This window comes from Primulina eburnea, chromosome 11 (assembly GCF_022965805.1).
Source record: "Primulina eburnea isolate SZY01 chromosome 11, ASM2296580v1, whole genome shotgun sequence".
Lineage (NCBI taxonomy): Eukaryota > Viridiplantae > Streptophyta > Magnoliopsida > Lamiales > Gesneriaceae > Primulina > Primulina eburnea.
This window is the reverse complement of record NC_133111.1, coordinates 3,997,670-4,015,179: the sequence shown is the minus strand read 5'-3', so window position 1 is coordinate 4,015,179 and position 17,510 is coordinate 3,997,670. Positions and strand designations below refer to the sequence as shown.

Sequence of the window (17,510 nt, the reverse complement as noted above, 5' to 3'; positions counted from 1 at the left end):
TTAGACCAAAATTATACACAATATTAATCAATTATTTCGAAGATGATGTAGTTTTCAAAATACCGATTAATTCAAGAGCGCGCAAACATACATATATAATTTTGATATATTGCACATTCACCGTACACAATTATGTCAATACCGATGATGTTCAGTACATTCAATAGATGAGTGTCACCTCATCGATCCTCACATTAAAGTACACAGTGAGTTTACTGCATATCAGAACTATATATATATAAGTTGGAAAGGAAATATGTTACCATCAGACATCAGCATTCAAGAAGTGGCATCAACTGCAAACACTATATCAATTGAAAATCTAAGAAAGATCCCCAACGGAGGAAAACTGCAACTGTAAATTTCATCGCTACTCCTAACATTAGCCTAACACTCTTTCTACCATCTAAAATAACAGTCAAATATCCATTACATCACTGGACAAGTAACTAAAATCCAAGAAAATCGATCGGAACGAGCACGAAGAACCGTGGCATACTATGGCAAACAATTAGTAACGAGCTCGAGTTTTGGAGCGAAGAGAGCAGTAGTAGAAGCAGTAGTAGTTTTCGTAGTTGCTATGTGTTATGGGACGACGTTTCTTCTCATATCCATCACTTTTTTGTGGCAATTAGAGTGGAGAGATGGAACGAACTTGGGGCTAGCAGCGGGTCGGTACTCAGGGAAGAGACGACCAGACTTGTAGCGAACACCACAAGCATTGCAAAGCGTTTTCGGGCCCATGGGACCAGCCCTCCATTGAGGAGTCTCGGTTATTTCACAATGCAAGCATTTCCTAACTGGTAGAGGTGGAGGGTCCTGATGTGCATCTGTTGGTTTTGCTGGCAAAGTCAACTCGGTTTTCTTTTCTCGGTTCGGTTCCAGTCCAACAGGTTTCAAGACCTTTTTTGTTGGTGGCAACTCGGTGAAGGGGGATGCAGGGGAGATGTGTTGAATGGCGGCCCTTACATTGGAAGTTGCTGGATGAGGGCGTTTGGTTCGAGCTCGTTGTGTACCATGGTGATTAGTGTTTGAAGGTGTACACGAAACCTCTTTTCCCATGGTCGACCCTCCACCAGAAAACGGCTCATCCACAAACATTGAAAGCCATTCAAGTTGCGCAATGTCTTCGTCCTGACAAATTAAACGACACAAAGAAGGGATCGAATTAGAGGAGATTAAAGAAAAACATCTCGTGCATGTAATCCATAAACACCTTACAAGCCAAATGGTGGCGAAAACGAAAAATAGTGAACCAGTCAATCCATTTTACGTCCGTTACTTGAAAAACGGCCAGCCCGGTTGGTCACTCCACTGAGAAGCTATACTCACTTTGTTCAGCCTCTATTCGTCCTAAACTATAGTCTCAAAATTCAAATACAACACGTATTAAAAATCCATCACACGAAATGTAATCTTGTTGTATCAAGTGGACTAGCTAATCTAAACTACAAATTCGAAAATTTAAACTTCTAACTTATACGCGTGAGTAAAAAATGGTGAGATTTCAGCTTGATGTTACATCCTGACAGACAATTTGCCAAAAAAATCAAAGTCACTTGATGAAGAAAGTTCAATATTCAAACAAACATCTCATAGAATCTATGCTCGACCAGGTGAATGGATCTTTCTATGTACAATACATGCAGAACAATGATTATCGTTGGATCAAGTAAAATCAACATGGTAATAATGCAAGTTCGCTTCATTAACTCAATTTACACATGGTTGGACTAGAGTGTCACCGAATGCCATTTCAAGGTCCATTATAAGTAATGGCAATCATGTAATAAGATATATGCTCACCGGAACAAAGAGCTCTGCAGAGAGGTCAGGTGGGGCGGTGCCATGGCTACCGGAGAGAGGACGACTGGTCTTCTCCGGCAATGCGCAGTTCCTCATGCTTGGGATATCCTTGGAATCACAAGAAGTTTCGAAATTCACACCACCTGACTCATTTTCGGTTGGGAATTTAATGAAGTCATCGATTTGTTCAAAGAAGTCTGTGAAGTCAATCTCATCCATGAAATTTGATTCCATCACTCTATTTGGACAAAACTTTTCTGAAAAAGAACAAGAACGGAGATAAGAAGAAGTTGGGATACAGCTTACACAAAGAATATACACACAGTATATATATTCTAAGCCAAGTGAATGCATGCAATGATCACAAGATTTTTGGAATGGGGTTCGATGATAGAGTGCAGCACATGATGTAGATTAGTAGGGCCATGAAGGGGACTTTGCTGGTGTGATGACGCTACGAGCTTGCTGAATCATGCTTGCCAGCTTATGAGGAGATGGGGTCCCCGGAGCATATTAGCAGAAAGGATAAGTTTTACGCTAAAAGCAATTTTGGATTCTTGTCCATAACAACAAAAAATACAACTGATGACTCTAAAAATAATATGCAATATTTCACAGATTCTGAAACAAGAAAAGCTGGGAAATGGAATGAAATACAGTTCATCCGACGTATATGTTAACACAGGGCTTGAATAGAGCACCGTTCTAAACAAATTGTTATTTTTCGGCAAAAACCAAAGAAGAAAGAGAAATTAATGCCAAAATGCAGAATTATTGAGCAAATCTTGAATTATTATTGTTGTTATTTGGTGGGATTGTGGCAAAAATCAAAATCATGAGAAATCCTTAAAAACTTACTGTACTAGACTACTTTCCTGCAAGAGAATGGGATGGAGTAAGTTTTAACACAGGAACAATGAACGTACCCAGGAAAATTTCAAAGGAATTGTTTCTCAAAATGGTAAAATAGAGCAAAATCAAGTAATAATTAAGCTAAATATGACAATTATCAAGAAAGGTTGCTCACAAGAAAGAAATTGCAAAAAAGATGACATTCTGTTGTTTGAATAATGAATAATTTTCTCCCCCCTTTCGAAAACAACGTACGATAAGAAAAACTTAAACTTTAAAAACGATTCCTCGAGAAAGAGCAAAAAGATTCACGCAGTTACCAATTTCTCAACCTTCTTCAACTCAGCGAGCAAAAGGGGGGCCAAAGAAAACCCAAACAGTGGAAGAATGGACCCGAAAAATGGACGATTTTGCTCATAAAAAGCCAATCATGTGTTCATATCCCAAATTCTAAGAGATGTAACTCAATTAAGGGGATTTATTAATTTTTAATGAATTTTTTTTTTAGATTTTAAAAGTCCAGATGTGTATCATATAGTTTTAAGAAGTCAATGGTATCTAACATTGACTTTTAAAAACTCTATAAAAATATAGATGTATTCAAATTTTCAATAAAATTTTAATAACTTAATGAAATTCATTATCATACAAACATTAAAGTTTAAGATACAACTATAAATTATCAAAAATTGTATTTGGTTCAATCCAAAGATTTGGATGGATTTTTAAAACTTCTAACTCATACACAAGCTATTTATTTCTCTATCTGTCGCTTCACATCACTCTCTTTATATCTTCTCTCCTTTTATCTATCTCGACCATTCTATCAAATTTTCGAAGTGTATATTTATATATATTTTCATATTTCCTTTACAAATTATTCATTTTTTGACTGATTATTCATTTTTTGGCTGATTATTCATTTAATGATTTTTTTATTTTAACATTATATGACATTTTGAATTCTAGAATTGATTTTGTGATTTTTAATTTATATCTTATACAAATTAATAAATATTCAATAATAATAAAAGATGATCCAAAAAAATGTCGCTTAATTCTTAATAATTGAATAGACTCGTAACAACCATGATTTTTTAAATTCTTTTTAACATTTTCAATTAATATGTAAGCTACGGTATTTTTATACAAAATTATATCCACACAATGCTAAACAATATTCTTTTCACGTATATATTATCAGTTAAAAACAAAGTTACATATTAATTAATTGATTTATTTTAAAAATTTACAAACATACATACAAACCCACATATATACATATGTAAAGATTAAACGATTTAACTTTTAAATAAGATTCACAAAAGTCTATAAAAATATTGCAAAAAAGTCGATATGAATACACATAAGTCTGTAAGATTATGTAAAAGTCAATAAAAATCTATAAAATCTATAAAAGTCTATCTTTCGAAAAGTCATTAAAAATTTTAATTGAATACACACTCTATAGAAAACAAAAGAAAGAAAGAGAGAGACATTTGCAGGGCCAAACCTGTGCTCAAACCCCACAAAATGCCCAAGAAAATGTGCAGAATCCTTTGTCAACTCAACAATTCCCCAAGAAAACCAAAAGGGTCTGTCTGAAACAAGAAACACAGCACTCAAAAATGAAAAAAAGAGAAAAAAAAAAAAAAAAAAAAGAACCATTACCTCCATACTACTACTATTCCTCCATTACTACCGTCACTTTCACGGAAGCTCTAGAGTCACATGTTGGGTATACAAATGAATACAATGTATCAACACGTGATTCTGTTTACAGATTTATCGTAAAGAGAGAAGAAAGTTTGAAAATTCGGGAAGTAATTAATTAGAAAGGTTGTATGGTTGGTGGGGCATTCTTGCTTCACTGTAATTCGCAAGGTCTTTATTTGCTCTCACCCTTTTCACTATAGTCAGTAGTAATGTTCGATAAGACATGGTAGTTACCATATCTGCTGATTACGTACATTAGCTCACAAATTTTATTTTAGACAGTAATATGTAATAATTCATCGGTGTCTGGATAGATAGACAACAGGACGACGACTATTATTGATTCCTACATAATTAAGGCCACAAGTGGTCCAAGAGAGCTACGAGGTTCCAGTTTAGGATAATCAATATCGGTAACGATACGTTGACGAAAAACAACAAATCCATACAGGATACAGATAATGGATTTTATTTTATAATACTCTTACCATATTTGTCATTCAGCATATGTCCAATATAATAGAGTTTTATCTTGTTAAACAATATTTTTTAATTAAAAAATCAATATTTTTTTAACACTTTCGCTATTTTTGTAGTTACAATAAGAATTAATATGAAATTTTCACGAATCAATTTAACTAGCCTCCACCTTTGCCTCCAATGCCTCAAACTAATGAGACTAAAAAAGAACACATTTGTATATATATATGAATCAGTTGGAGGGTCTCTCTTTCTTCATTCACGTTCATGCTTGAAGAATTCTTTTACATGGTTCGACTAGATGATACGTATAGAGTCAGTCGAAACAGACTTTGCTGCATCTAGATGATTCAGTCGGCATGTTCCAAGGAGGACTTCCGGCAACTCGTCTTGTGTATTACCCTGTAAGTCCAAAACACACACCATTAAATAATTTAAACCATGAGTCAACCACATAATCTTCACAAAAAGGATAAGATGCACCATCATATGTTTGCATTAAACATCATGCAAATCGCTTCATCGTTTTTCTCGGTATGGCTATGTAAATAATATAAACTGTTAAGACATTTAGTGTTCGTTGTTGTACTGAAAATAATAAGTCATAGTGATATAAACCATATATTAGCATAGGCATCACAGTTTGATAACTCCTGTATCGAGAGGCTAGCAAGGCATTGGAGGCCTTTGTTGCTTCCTAACATAAACCTAGCAAGTGCCAAGTAGTAACATATTTCATCATAATTTGTAGTTTGTCTATACTGCTGCTTTACCTGTATCAAAAATGCCATTTCTATCACGAGATTGTTCAAGTAACCAAGAACAAGGCTAACGACTCCTCTTGCCACTGTCGATGAGCCAACATTGATATCCAGCTGAAAATTTAAACATTTCATTTTAAAGATATTGATGTTTTTTTTTTTTTACTTCAAGATTACCAAAAGGCTCATTTAGTATATGACACCTCCAAGTAGTTTTTTCCTCGATGATAATTCACTTCAAGCGCTTGTCCGAGCAAACATGATTTCTTACCAACACTCTGTTTTACTATCCAAGATCCCTGCAGAATCACTTCAAACATGTGAGCATCGTCCTATTTTGTCTCATGCCGAAAAAAATTTACGGGGAGAGAGATTCAAAATATGTTACTTTAAAGGATAAAGGTGAAAAATGTATATTATTGAAAAAGAAAAAAGAAACATCGCTACAAAAGTACCTTTGAAATGTATGGTATAAGCTTGAATCTCGAGTTCCTAAAAGCATCATCTCCATTGACAAAACGCTCCAACAAAGGTGTTTCATTTAGGGGTGTTTTCAACATGTAATATAAGGCCAGATTATACATTGTTGTACCAGGAACCTGATTTAGTAGCAGATGGAACACATATACATTAAACTTGAGATAATCAGGAACATGGAAAGTATCAAAAGAAAGAAGTAAGATTTTACCTGTATGTTCATGACAAAAAAGAATTCTGAACCTCCCCTGTCTGCATATTTCTGCATATTTGTTCATTGAAATTGATGTTAGCCTTTCTCTTTATACATGTGTGTAAGAGTTTTTTTTATTAAAACGAGTGTTAAAGGCAGTGAGGCACCTTTCTATGACCATTTGAGCTAAAAGTTGATTGTCATTTTTATAAAGTTTGTGAGTATGAACAATTCAGGACTTCGAGAAGTCGAGATTAAAAGATAAAAAAACAACTATAACTGAAACCTGAACAATGCCTCCAGGACGACCAGCAAGATCGTCTTCACGCTTGTCGGATCTTAGCCAATCTGCAGCAACCATTTGCATTAATGTGCTCTTCGCCTTAATCTAACAAAATAAAGCAATTTCCAGGAGATATTAATAATGATAAATTGATAATGTGAAGTGAAACGATATAAATACATCTATTTTCATGATATAAGAATAGAGCAATATGATCAAAGTAAATAAAAGATATCAATATGTGACCTTTTGACGGTCTTCGAGATAATTATCACCACGGATGAGGAAGGATGAAGGATCAGCAGCTGCCCAACTACAGGGCATGTTGAAGCTCGAATCTTTTGGAAGTGTGGCTCCATAACAGCATGAAACATTTTCTCCCCAAGACAGTTCTTGCAAGTCGACATATCCCTTTTTCTGGACTGCAAACATTATGTATTTCGAGTCATTTCTATTTTTTTTAAATTCACATATGACGTATGTTTGTTATGGTAAGATGTATCTAAATGGGCTAACCTGCAAGATCATGCAATTTTTTCACAAAATTAGCAGCAGATGACAATTTTGGCTGGTAGATGTCCTGAGCATTTCAGATTGAAAGAACAAGTCACAAATATATTTCAGCGATGAAAAATTTGGAAACAAGATGAGGAACAAGTGTATAAAATACCACATAACAAAATTCTGGGGTTGTGTCAGAAGTCCACCCATTGTCTGCTGCCTCATCTTCAAACGGTTCAGGAACATCAAAAAATTCATCAGCAGCATCATTCAACCCCTTAAGACTCGAAGCTTCAGAAAGACGTTTCAATCCCTCGTCTTCTGTTATCTTCTCCACCATTTTAAGGTTTACTTCAGTTTTGATCTCTTCCTTCTCATTCTGAGGAATCCCAACCTCCACTGCGAGCTCTCCCAATAAAAACTCGTTGGTAGTACTTCCTACCTTAGCTCTGAACATCTCTCTTAAGGCTGCATTGTGAGAAACGAGGCTCGCCATTATGAAAATCTATTTAGAATCAGAAGTATTGTTTAAATGTACATAAGTTGTGCACTTCACCTGCGACCCTCCCAAGCATACGAATAGTTATTGATCTTGAAGATGCTTTCCTGAAACGGGACTTCCAAAACCTCCAATCAACAGCGAGCATATGTTTTATGACACAGTGTTTACCTTGTTTTGTGGGAGTTATCACATATCCACCGCCTGCTCAGTTACAAAATACAAAACACCAAAATAATCAATTAGCATAAACATTTTCCATCCATTTTCGTTCTCAATCTGTCAATTTTAGATAACACGAATTCCATATTTTCCATCAAATCCAGTTCAAGGCATACATTACTTTTAAGGCAAGCTCGAATATATCCGTCTTGCGGTGGACACTTCCTGTGGATCACAGAGTGATAAAGAATCACTGCAACAGAAGCAATAGAATTATCAAGTTCATGTCTATTAACATAAACTCGTCACAATACAAGAACATGGAGACGAAAATGAAAAATAATAGTAACAAACCTATTAACTTTAGCTATAGCTTTAACTTCTATCAAGTTCATATCTATAATAACATAAACTCGACACTATACAAGAACATGGACACGAAAATGAAAAAATGATGGAAAAATAAGAGGAACAACCCTTTTAACTTTAATTATAACTTTAACAGTTATTAACTTCACATCATCAGTTTCTGGGTTAGAGAGTACCATATGTGCCATCATCTTCCCTTCTCCAATAACGGCGTAGCAGCAAATCTCTTCGTTTCATTGCCCTGAAAATGGAAATGTGATTAACGATATCATTATATTACAAAATGTATTCTTGTTAGTTACAAGACCGACCATGGTAACCAATGATTATATAGCTGTATGTGTATTATATCTGTATGACCATCAAGATGCTCAATCACACTTCCCCTGTAGAAGCAGAAATCCCATCTGCAAAAGTATTTAATAAGTAAAACTCAAGAACTTCAAATTTCCATCTTTATTGCGGAATTTTCCTAAAAGTAAAAAATTATGGGATCCTTACTCAGATTTTGAAGTACCAAGAGACAAAAGCGTACGGAAAACGGTTTCCGAAGTTCCATCAATCACACCAACTGCCATTATGGCTGGGTGGTCATCCCAATGCTGTACATAACAATTCAAATACAAATCAAAAGGAGGGAAAAATGTCATGAACTCTAAAGGGTCCCCCATAGACGAGTCGCAGGAATCTACTACCTTTCCGTTGGAATCTCTGTCCTTCGCTTCTTTGAAGAGACGCAATCCTAAAGAGGCAATATTAGAAAATTTCTTTTGTAAAATAATACAATTAAAAAACCAAACATTCAAGAAATTACCATCTTGACAGCCAAATATTTTCCATGGTGAAGGACCAATTACATCCGAAGTCATGGCATTTACATGTTCAGAAGATGCTGAAGTCCAGTCAACAGACCTTTTATTTGCCATTCTCTTTGAAACACTTAAGCTGTTAAGAAAATGGTAAAACAAGATTGTGCAAGGATAATGGCAAGATACATAGGCAAAAGTAGTCCCAAAAGTTCTTTTCAAGTTATAAGTATCTTAATAGGAGAATTCTCACCTAAATGGCTGCCACCTCCTTTTGGAACAATTTGAGTTAGTCACGGGGTCCAGAGCAGTGTCCTGCAAAGAATGAATCCATCTAGCAGCTTCTTCCGAACTGGTTGCCCCTAGCTATTAAAGTATGTCAATGTCATTGGCCATTACTATCATCGTGTCTTCTCTAAGAGTTATAAAAATCAAGATTGGATAAATCACCTTAAGTTGATCGTTATGATTAGAAGTATTGTAGAGGGTAAAAATAAAAAATACCTGTACATAACAAGATAGATCATATATAAGTATAAAAGGTAATACAAATTTTGCTCTTTGCTTACTAATACTGACTCATCAGAAATTAATTTTACTTTCATATGATGACTCTCTCTTCCGTTGTCTGTAACACGAATGCAGGAGTCTATTATTGCACTTCTCACCGGCTCCTGCCACAAGTATGGTCAATTCATACAAAGCAAAGGACTGGGATTAGCAAAAGAAGATAATATCCATTATTTTTTTCTCATTAGACTTGTGGCGTGGCACCAAAATTTCATGAAGGACAAAAAATGACTACGAAAGGATGTTGTATGGGTGACTAACTGGCCAGGTTTGAACCTAAAATGGGTGAGCAATGACGCTCCCCTGTCAAACAAGAGAAGCACATTGAAAGTATGAGTGATTAGCATGTTCATTTTTTAAAAGGTAAATTTTGCCCATCCATTTTTTGTTTTACTCTCAAGTATTTCACATTGAAATGATACTCACTCACCTAAATAGAAATCCTCGTTATTTCCCTATATAGCAAGTGGAAGATATGAAAATATAATTTTCATGCCTCATATGGAAACTCTTTTATTTAATTATCATCAGTTTGATTTTCTGTCTGCATATGAAAAATCCTTGATCTTTACTTAATTAAACACAGTCAGAATTAAAATCTTATAGAAATGCTGCCAGATAACAAACTTTGTTCGTTCTCCCAAATATAAAAAGAGACAACTCCAGAGAATCGATATCAACTCTCTTTGGATATGCTTTCGCTTGAAATTAATATCAAATAAGTGGTCTATTGTGAATATCCAACTTTCTGATAGATAATTTGAGAATATTATTTAATTGATTCCTTTATACTTATTTGGTGATCAAAGGTAGGAAGACTAATGCAGCAACCATTGTACCTATCCCTATTACACAAAACCAATTATTAAAACAAAGAACTTTATATATTGTATAGCACAGATATAGAATTATATATTAAAAAAATTAACTCCAATAGATTGAAAGTCGATTGGATTGTTTTATGTCAATCATTAGATGAAGAATTAAAATAAGGACAAATCAGAGACAACAAGATTATGGTATCACAAAATGTCAATACAGGAAACACAGGAGATAATACAAAACAATGAAATCTTATCTTTCACCTCATAAAAGTACACGATATTCAACTATCATGAATCATGATCAAGAAAAGCCAAATCATTTCACAGGAATCGACCGACACATACGGGATACATCATCCATACATATATACACAGAGCGGCCTGGAAAGAAATTCGAAATTCATTTGTAATCTATTGAAATTATAAGTTTCGCCCAAAATAAATGGAGTTCATGCTAAATTCTTAGTTATATATACTTGCATCATACATGCATGTCCCATACAGAAACACAGGATACAAAGATAACAAAAATACACACACATATATATATTTATATTCTTTGCATGCTTCAAATGGAATCATGAAATAAAAATAGAAAAACAACGATAAAAATCAAAACGCACCTCTGTATCTGAAGAAGGAATAGATTTGAAGCTCTTGAGGCAGTTATCTTGAAGAATGAAGTATCTTTTACGTGAATATTGCAGCCCAAAACGGTTGAAACGAATCAAATAAAGCCATCCCCGCATCATACCTTCTCTTTCTGCCACACCCATTTTCCCGAGACTCCCGAAAAAAAAAACAATTTTTTTTTAAAAAAAACCCACCTTTTTGTGACGATTCCCTGTTCTTCAAAAACCCATTTCAATAATATCCGAAGGACGTGTTATGCGAGATGTTTGCGCATATATATACACGAAAAATGTATATATACGCAAGTCTAAGAAGAAAAACAGGATTTTGGGAAGGTGGGAAGAGACTGGTGGGTGATCCTCTGATTCCTCCGAAGGGAACCAGAGAATCAAATGAAGAAACTCGTATATTTTCTGGATTTCAGGCGCTGCGAATATATGTATGGTAAATTTTTTTGTTGGTCTGTGTTTTCTTGTTCTCTTCCGTTCCGTTTGAATGAAAAAAGATCGGATGATTATGATGATGATGCTTGAAGGCACCATTCTCTGAAATTACGATTTTTTCCCTTCTCTTGTTTTTTGCTCTTTTTATTTCGAATAATTTATAAGTTCAGAATTTTAAAAAATAAGAAAAACTGGAAGGTGCTCGTTAGTAATATTAGTGCATATATATTAATAATATTATTGTTAAATAATTTTTAAATAAAAATAAAAATAAAAATATTATATTATAATTTAAAATGTTATGTTATAACTGCGGAAAATTGGTCTTCAGTCTCCGGCCGTTGATTTTTTTTGTGTTTAGTCCATGAGCACTTTTTTAGTACCACATTTCCATATGAAGTCTACCATATTTCTACATGAAGTGTACCACATTTTGTATGACATAGTACCACAATTTTGTGGGTAGAGAGTGAACCTAAAAAAATGTTTTGATTGGTGATTTTTCACTAACTTCCCCTTATAATTGATACGATTATTTAAAAGTTTATATAAATATAAAAAATATATTTTATTAAGATATGATAACTATATATAATATGAAAATTTATTATATATATATATATATATATTATGATTTTGAGGTGATTGGTTTCAAAAAATTTCTTCCACTCCTGGCATAAGGACGAGCTCTAAAACTTTTCATCTTCTGTCTTTATGGTTTACTTCCTATAATTATTAGAAAATCATTTACTTTACAACACAAAAGGAGTTTGTTTGTTAATATCCCTTAATCGTTTGTAATACTGTCAGATGACATCATTATGCTAATTTTCTTTTGAGAAAAGAGGCTCTTCATGCCAATGTATCTGAATTGCTATGGACATATTCCCTTATTAGCATTTCTCTCCAGGGACTTAGCGTTTGGCGAAGAAAAGTTGCATTGCTATATATTATTCGACTCCTGAACTCCATCTTTTAGTGAATAACATAATATATTCACACAATAAACATATTTCATGTAATTCAAGACTATATAGAGCTTTAGTATATTTCTTTTTCTTCTTTGTAACTTGACTATTAAAATAATCTACCCCTATAAATTATGCTTTAAAAAGGATAGCAATTCTTCCGGCTATCTCGCTAAGGGATTCTCCGGCTATAACTGATTCTTTGGTTTCTACCGAAGTCATGTCCCAAGCAATTTTAACTGATCTCATAAGACTCATTTCAAAAAATTTAATGAATAATTATTTGTTGAGATCAAGTGTACCTGCTGCGATTCTCATAACGGATGTCCAATCATCTATGAGATTTTTTCTATTTTTGAAGTCTAATACATCTAGGTTAAGCATAATCTCATAAGAATGTATAAGTTCTAAAACAAATTTCTCATAGGGTGTTTGGTGCAAAAGAATTTGATTCTTCCTTGACCTTGTCCCTGTTGGGAGTAATTCTCCACCGGTGTAAAAGTATGGTTGTGATTCTCTCATATTTATATTCTGAGATCCTGCACATTCTCTTGGTGGTTCCTAAGAAGATGATTAGGTTATGTGGGTTGTTCACCCCTAGTTGTGTTCATCTTTAGATCTAAAACATTGAGATTTGCAAAAGATTCTGCAAGGTTTTGGAGATCCTCTAGATCAATCTTTTCTAAAGTTGTCATCAGATTAATTTCTTTTCTGAGACTGTTTTGATTAGATTTATCATTTTTCTTCTTTAGTTAAAGGTTTTGGCATCAATTTGGCCTTCCCTCTTTGATGTAATAAAGGTTCGGTATCAAATGATAGAAGTAAACTTCCTTCTGAAATCTTTTTACTTGAACTTGGTTGTTGTTCTAGGTTTTGAATTTTTGTTCGAATATCATTTAATATTCCAAGAATTTCTTCCTGATTTTCAAGAATTTTCCCACATTTTGTGGTACATAATACAACATATTACAATAATTCTGTACTGTTTTTTGAATTTCTCTAAGATCTCCGGAAGGTTTAAAGGAATCCGATACTATTTCTAAGAACATGTTATTTTAAATCATAAGTTTACCTTAGGACTCTGATAAGTTCCCATGTTTTCTTGATATCTAACATTACTTAGATCTTCATTCTTTAAATATTCCAAAGATTTGGAATAAATCATGTAAATAATTAATCTCGAACATGGATTCAGATTCATGTTATTTGAGTAAATTCTCATCCTCAAACATTTAATTACATAATAATAATAAAATTTATATTTGAAATAATTTTACATCGGCTCTGATATCACTCCTGGCCCCAGGAAAATCAATTATTAAATTTAACACATATAAGTATATTTTTGTCTTTTTTATTATATTAAGGAGTTTAAAGAAAGTTTTTTAAGTATAGAGAGTTAAAATAATGTTGAGTTTGAGTTTAGATATTTATCTCCAATTTACCCAATAAACAACTATTCCATGTCATGCCTCCAAGACTTGATTTAAACTTTTGTTGTTTAATTTTTTCTATAAATGTACAAATGAAAGAAACATATATCAATACACATCGTATGATCAAACGTTTGTCACTTTACCAAAAGTTATAGTTGGTGGTAGCGGTGTAACTCGAATCTTTAAACTGTACAATAACTCAAACAATACGTTTCGATTACTCTAATCAACATGAACGATTATACACACATGATTTCTCTCTCAATAATTACATTCCTTGCAAGAAATGATAATTGAACTTGTGACCTTGAATCTGATACCAATTCTAGGATCGAGTGTTTGCCACTTTACCAAAAGTTATAGCCGGTGACAACAGTGCAACTCAAATCTTTTAAATCATACATCAACTCAAACACCAATTTTCGATTTTGCTAATTTGCATGAACAATTATTGCACCCAACATATATCATAAACGTAATTATGTGAAAAGTCTAATGAATTTGACGGGTAAAAATCGTTAACTTAGTATATAGTTATGGACATGCACGAGTTTATGATTACAAAAACGAGAAACATTTAATCCAAACTCACTCCCAATCTCAAGAACTGAAAAATACATATTGCGAACAAATTAATTCATTAATGCAACTTCCTCCATGTGTTTTGGCGGATGTTGCATTATCCCTCACGTTACTTTACCTAATTCTTGTAATTTTTTAAATTTTTTTTAGAAAAAGCCTGAATAATGAATAGATTCAAAAATAGAAAAAGAAAAATCATATTAATTTTGAGGGCAATTTTATAAAAACGACTCTTGAATATATAGTGTTTACTTATTTAAGTTGATTTTAAATTTATGTTGTCATCATAATATGTCCTTGATGGCACGTACTTAGGCACTGGACGGTTGTTCATTGTTAGAAGTCGCCTTGGTGGCCGCTTAATATAATATATAGAATTTTTTTATATTTTTAAAAAAATATTAGTGCGACATATTTTTCAATCAATTTGTATCGTATAAATGAAAATAATATGTCATTAATTTAAGTTTGAATCCGATATAGAGAAATCATTTGAGAAATACAGAGATAGACAAAAAAAGATTATATATTTATCTGATAAAGAAAAACCGCTTAGACGGACTCTAAGAATCTAGGTGGCCGCCTACCGCATACTGCTCTTTAGAACACCGATTTTAATACATTGCAAAAACTTTAAGTCCGCAATCCAAATCAAAAGGATATGAATCCAACATTTATTTATTTCAACTCGTGAAGGATGATTGGCCTGAAAATCTAAGCATTTTAAAAAGAAATTACACTTTTTATTATTATTTGAAAAAAAACAATTATTATTTTTTCACTTTTCAGTTGATTCCGCTTTAGTTTATTATCATATGATAGGCAATTTTCAAAAGATTAAATTTCACATAAAATATTTAACATAAATCGATTGTAAAAAAAAAAAACTATTTCTGAGAAAGTAGCATAATATAGACCTCTATTGTAAATATGATGTATCATTTACCGTACTATCAAACAACGAATATATATTATTTGAATAGGTCTTTTATGAGACGATATCACGAATCTTTATCTATGAGACGAATCAACCCTATCGATATTCACAATAAAAAGTAATAATCTTAACATAAAGATTAATTCGACACACTCAATATCCCATGACAAGAAAAGTGAATCGCGGTGTTGTCAACAACTCGGACATGAATCTTAAATCTATCAATCTATACAAATTTTCGGACATATATATTTCAAATTTAAATCTTTTGACGCGACACATTTGAATAATTACAACAATCGGTTCTTCTTCATGTCATTTCTCCAACTCATTAGATCATCAACAAATTTTATTTTTTTTATATAATAGAAAATTTTTGTTTTTGTTTTGAATATAGTTGAATTTTATTGGTATGATCAAACCGAAATATGATGCCACTTTTACGAGACTCCACAGAAACAATAGAGGCATCCAATAAATTCGAGAGCTTTGTTTGAAATTTTAGGACTTTTTAATTTTTTTTTTTAATGTTTGAAATACAGAGTGTGCAGAAAGAAATCTAGCAGACTACACTTTCTTGAATATTATTTAAATAATATGATAGAAAAAAAATAAATGAATAATTTTTTTTTTTAATGTGTACTAATAAATATTTTATTGAAATTTTTTTATTGGGTAGTCTAACACAGAAATCGAAGAGACAATCATCTGGGTTTTTTTTTTAAGTAATTTAAATTTTAAAATTTTTTTCAAAAATAATGCAAAAAAAAAGATTTGCAAAATTACGGCAAATCGTGCTTTGTGAGCACGGACGAAGCACGGAATAAAGTCCACGTTTATTAGCGACGGTAACAAACATCCGTCGCTAATAGCGACATTTTCTATTAGCGACGGTTTAAAAAAACCGTCGCTAATTGCGACAGTTACTATGATTGTCGCCGATTCAAAACGTTGCGAGGGTTTTTATAATACCGTCGCTACACGTTAAAAAAACATTTTACTATTAACAACACACATAAATAACGGCGTGTCTTTATTGTGCGCTGCGAAAATTGCATATGTTATTAACAACACACATAAATGCAAGCTGCAGATACTACTATCCGCAGCGTGCTTTTAATGCAACAATATTAACTGTGCTTTTAAATTGTTACACTTGACAGAAATAACGTCGTGCATAAAAGCACGCCGCGTATAGTACTATGCGCAGTTAATAAAAGACACGGCGTGCATTAAAAGCACGCTGCGGATAGTAATATATGCAGCATGCATTTATGTGTGTTGTTAATAACATATGCAATTTTCGCAGCGCACAATAAAGACACGCCGTTCATAGTATTATCAACGGCGTGCATCTTTATGTGCGCTATTCATAGTAAAATATTTTTAAAAACATCATGTCTGGACATTAACGACGTTCATTAATCGCACGCCGTCATTTATTATTCACGACTAAGGCTGGGAAAAAATAAAGAAATACCGAAAACCCGTACCAAAAAAAATATCGAACTTACCGAAAAAATCGGTATACCGAAAATTTCAGTATCGGTATGAAATATTTTTTTTCGATATTTCCGTATATACCGAAATACCGAAAATAAATTTTTATTATTATTATTTTTTAAATTTAAGTTCGGTATACCGAAAATATTTCGGTATACCGACAATTTTTTCGGTATACCGACAAAATTTTCGGCGTCGATACGGTATCGGTATAAAATTTTTTCACATTCGGTATACCGAATTTTCGGTATCGATATGGAAAAATTATATATCGATATTTTCGGTATGGTATACGGTATAGGGGTTTGGTACGGGGTGGCAAATATAGCGACGGTTTGAAAACCCGTCGCAAGGTTTGCATAGGTTTGCATTGGCGACGGTTGTACAACAGTCGCTATTGGCGACGGGTTATTAACCGTCGCTAGAGGCGACGGAAGTTTTAACCCGTCGCTAATAAGCCAACGTGGACTCAATCCGTGCTTACTAAGCACGGACGCTGCTCCACGTGTGCAGCGTCCGTGCTTTGTAAGAACGATTTGCCGTAATTTTGCAAAACTTTTTTTTTTGTATTATTTTTGAAAAAAATTTTAAAATTTATATTACTTTTAAAAAAAACCCCAATCATCTGATAAATTTATTTTGAAATTAATCATTGAAGATGTAATAAATGTTTTGTTCTTAATAATATTTTAATTAAATCACATGGAAG

At 33.1% G+C, this 17,510-nt stretch overlaps 2 protein-coding genes across 7 annotated transcripts; both read right to left on the bottom strand.

Moving 5' to 3' along the window:
- Positions 1 to 271: 271 nt before the first annotated feature.
- On the bottom strand, positions 272 to 4,568 carry LOC140805156 (GATA transcription factor 8-like). 6 transcript variants are annotated; one of them, XM_073161363.1, is made up of 3 exons: positions 4,172 to 4,568; positions 1,807 to 2,063; positions 272 to 1,134 (listed from the first exon to the last, which is right to left on the bottom strand). In XM_073161363.1, exons 2-3 carry the CDS (start codon positions 2,038 to 2,040, stop codon positions 586 to 588), a joined length of 783 nt encoding a protein of 260 aa, XP_073017464.1. In that variant the 5' UTR covers positions 2,041 to 2,063; positions 4,172 to 4,568; the 3' UTR covers positions 272 to 585. The 6 variants fall into 6 exon arrangements, with proteins under 6 accessions (XP_073017464.1, XP_073017463.1, XP_073017467.1 ...); XM_073161362.1 differs by lacking the exon at positions 4,172 to 4,568 and adding an exon at positions 2,979 to 3,114; XM_073161366.1 differs by lacking the exon at positions 4,172 to 4,568 and adding an exon at positions 2,991 to 3,090.
- Positions 4,569 to 5,099: 531 nt separating this feature from the next.
- Positions 5,100 to 11,445, bottom strand: LOC140805672 (protein ENHANCED DISEASE RESISTANCE 2-like). Its single transcript, XM_073161929.1, has 21 exons — positions 11,234 to 11,445; positions 10,923 to 11,143; positions 9,505 to 9,579; positions 9,356 to 9,409; positions 9,159 to 9,271; positions 8,914 to 9,044; positions 8,795 to 8,841; positions 8,601 to 8,701; positions 8,411 to 8,506; positions 8,276 to 8,340; positions 7,912 to 7,983; positions 7,626 to 7,772; positions 7,239 to 7,537; positions 7,085 to 7,148; positions 6,815 to 6,990; positions 6,572 to 6,673; positions 6,304 to 6,354; positions 6,071 to 6,214; positions 5,819 to 5,914; positions 5,628 to 5,729; positions 5,100 to 5,256 (listed from the first exon to the last, which is right to left on the bottom strand). The coding sequence occupies exons 2-21, from the start codon at positions 11,073 to 11,075 to the stop codon at positions 5,152 to 5,154; spliced, it is 2,193 nt and encodes a 730-aa protein (XP_073018030.1). The 5' UTR covers positions 11,076 to 11,143; positions 11,234 to 11,445; the 3' UTR covers positions 5,100 to 5,151.
- Positions 11,446 to 17,510: the final 6,065 nt, after the last annotated feature.

What these genes read in the sequence shown, in the direction of transcription:
- LOC140805672 (XM_073161929.1), bottom strand. Translation starts at nt 11,075, where the DNA reads ATGGGTGTGGCAGAAAGAGAAGGTATGATGCGGGGATGGCTTTATTTG. An exon ending in CTTGGTACTTCAAAATCTGA is followed by an intron (nt 8,507 to 8,600) that starts GTAAGGATCCCA and finishes ATACTTTTGCAG; the next exon opens with ATGGGATTTCTGCTTCTACA. An exon ending in TATTCGAGCTTGCCTTAAAA is followed by an intron (nt 7,773 to 7,911) that starts GTAATGTATGCC and finishes GTAACTGAGCAG; the next exon opens with GCGGTGGATATGTGATAACT.
- LOC140805156 (XM_073161363.1), bottom strand. Translation starts at nt 2,040, where the DNA reads ATGGAATCAAATTTCATGGATGAGATTGACTTCACAGACTTCTTTGAA. An exon ending in CTGCAGAGCTCTTTGTTCCG is followed by an intron (nt 1,135 to 1,806) that starts GTGAGCATATAT and finishes TTAATTTGTCAG; the next exon opens with GACGAAGACATTGCGCAACT.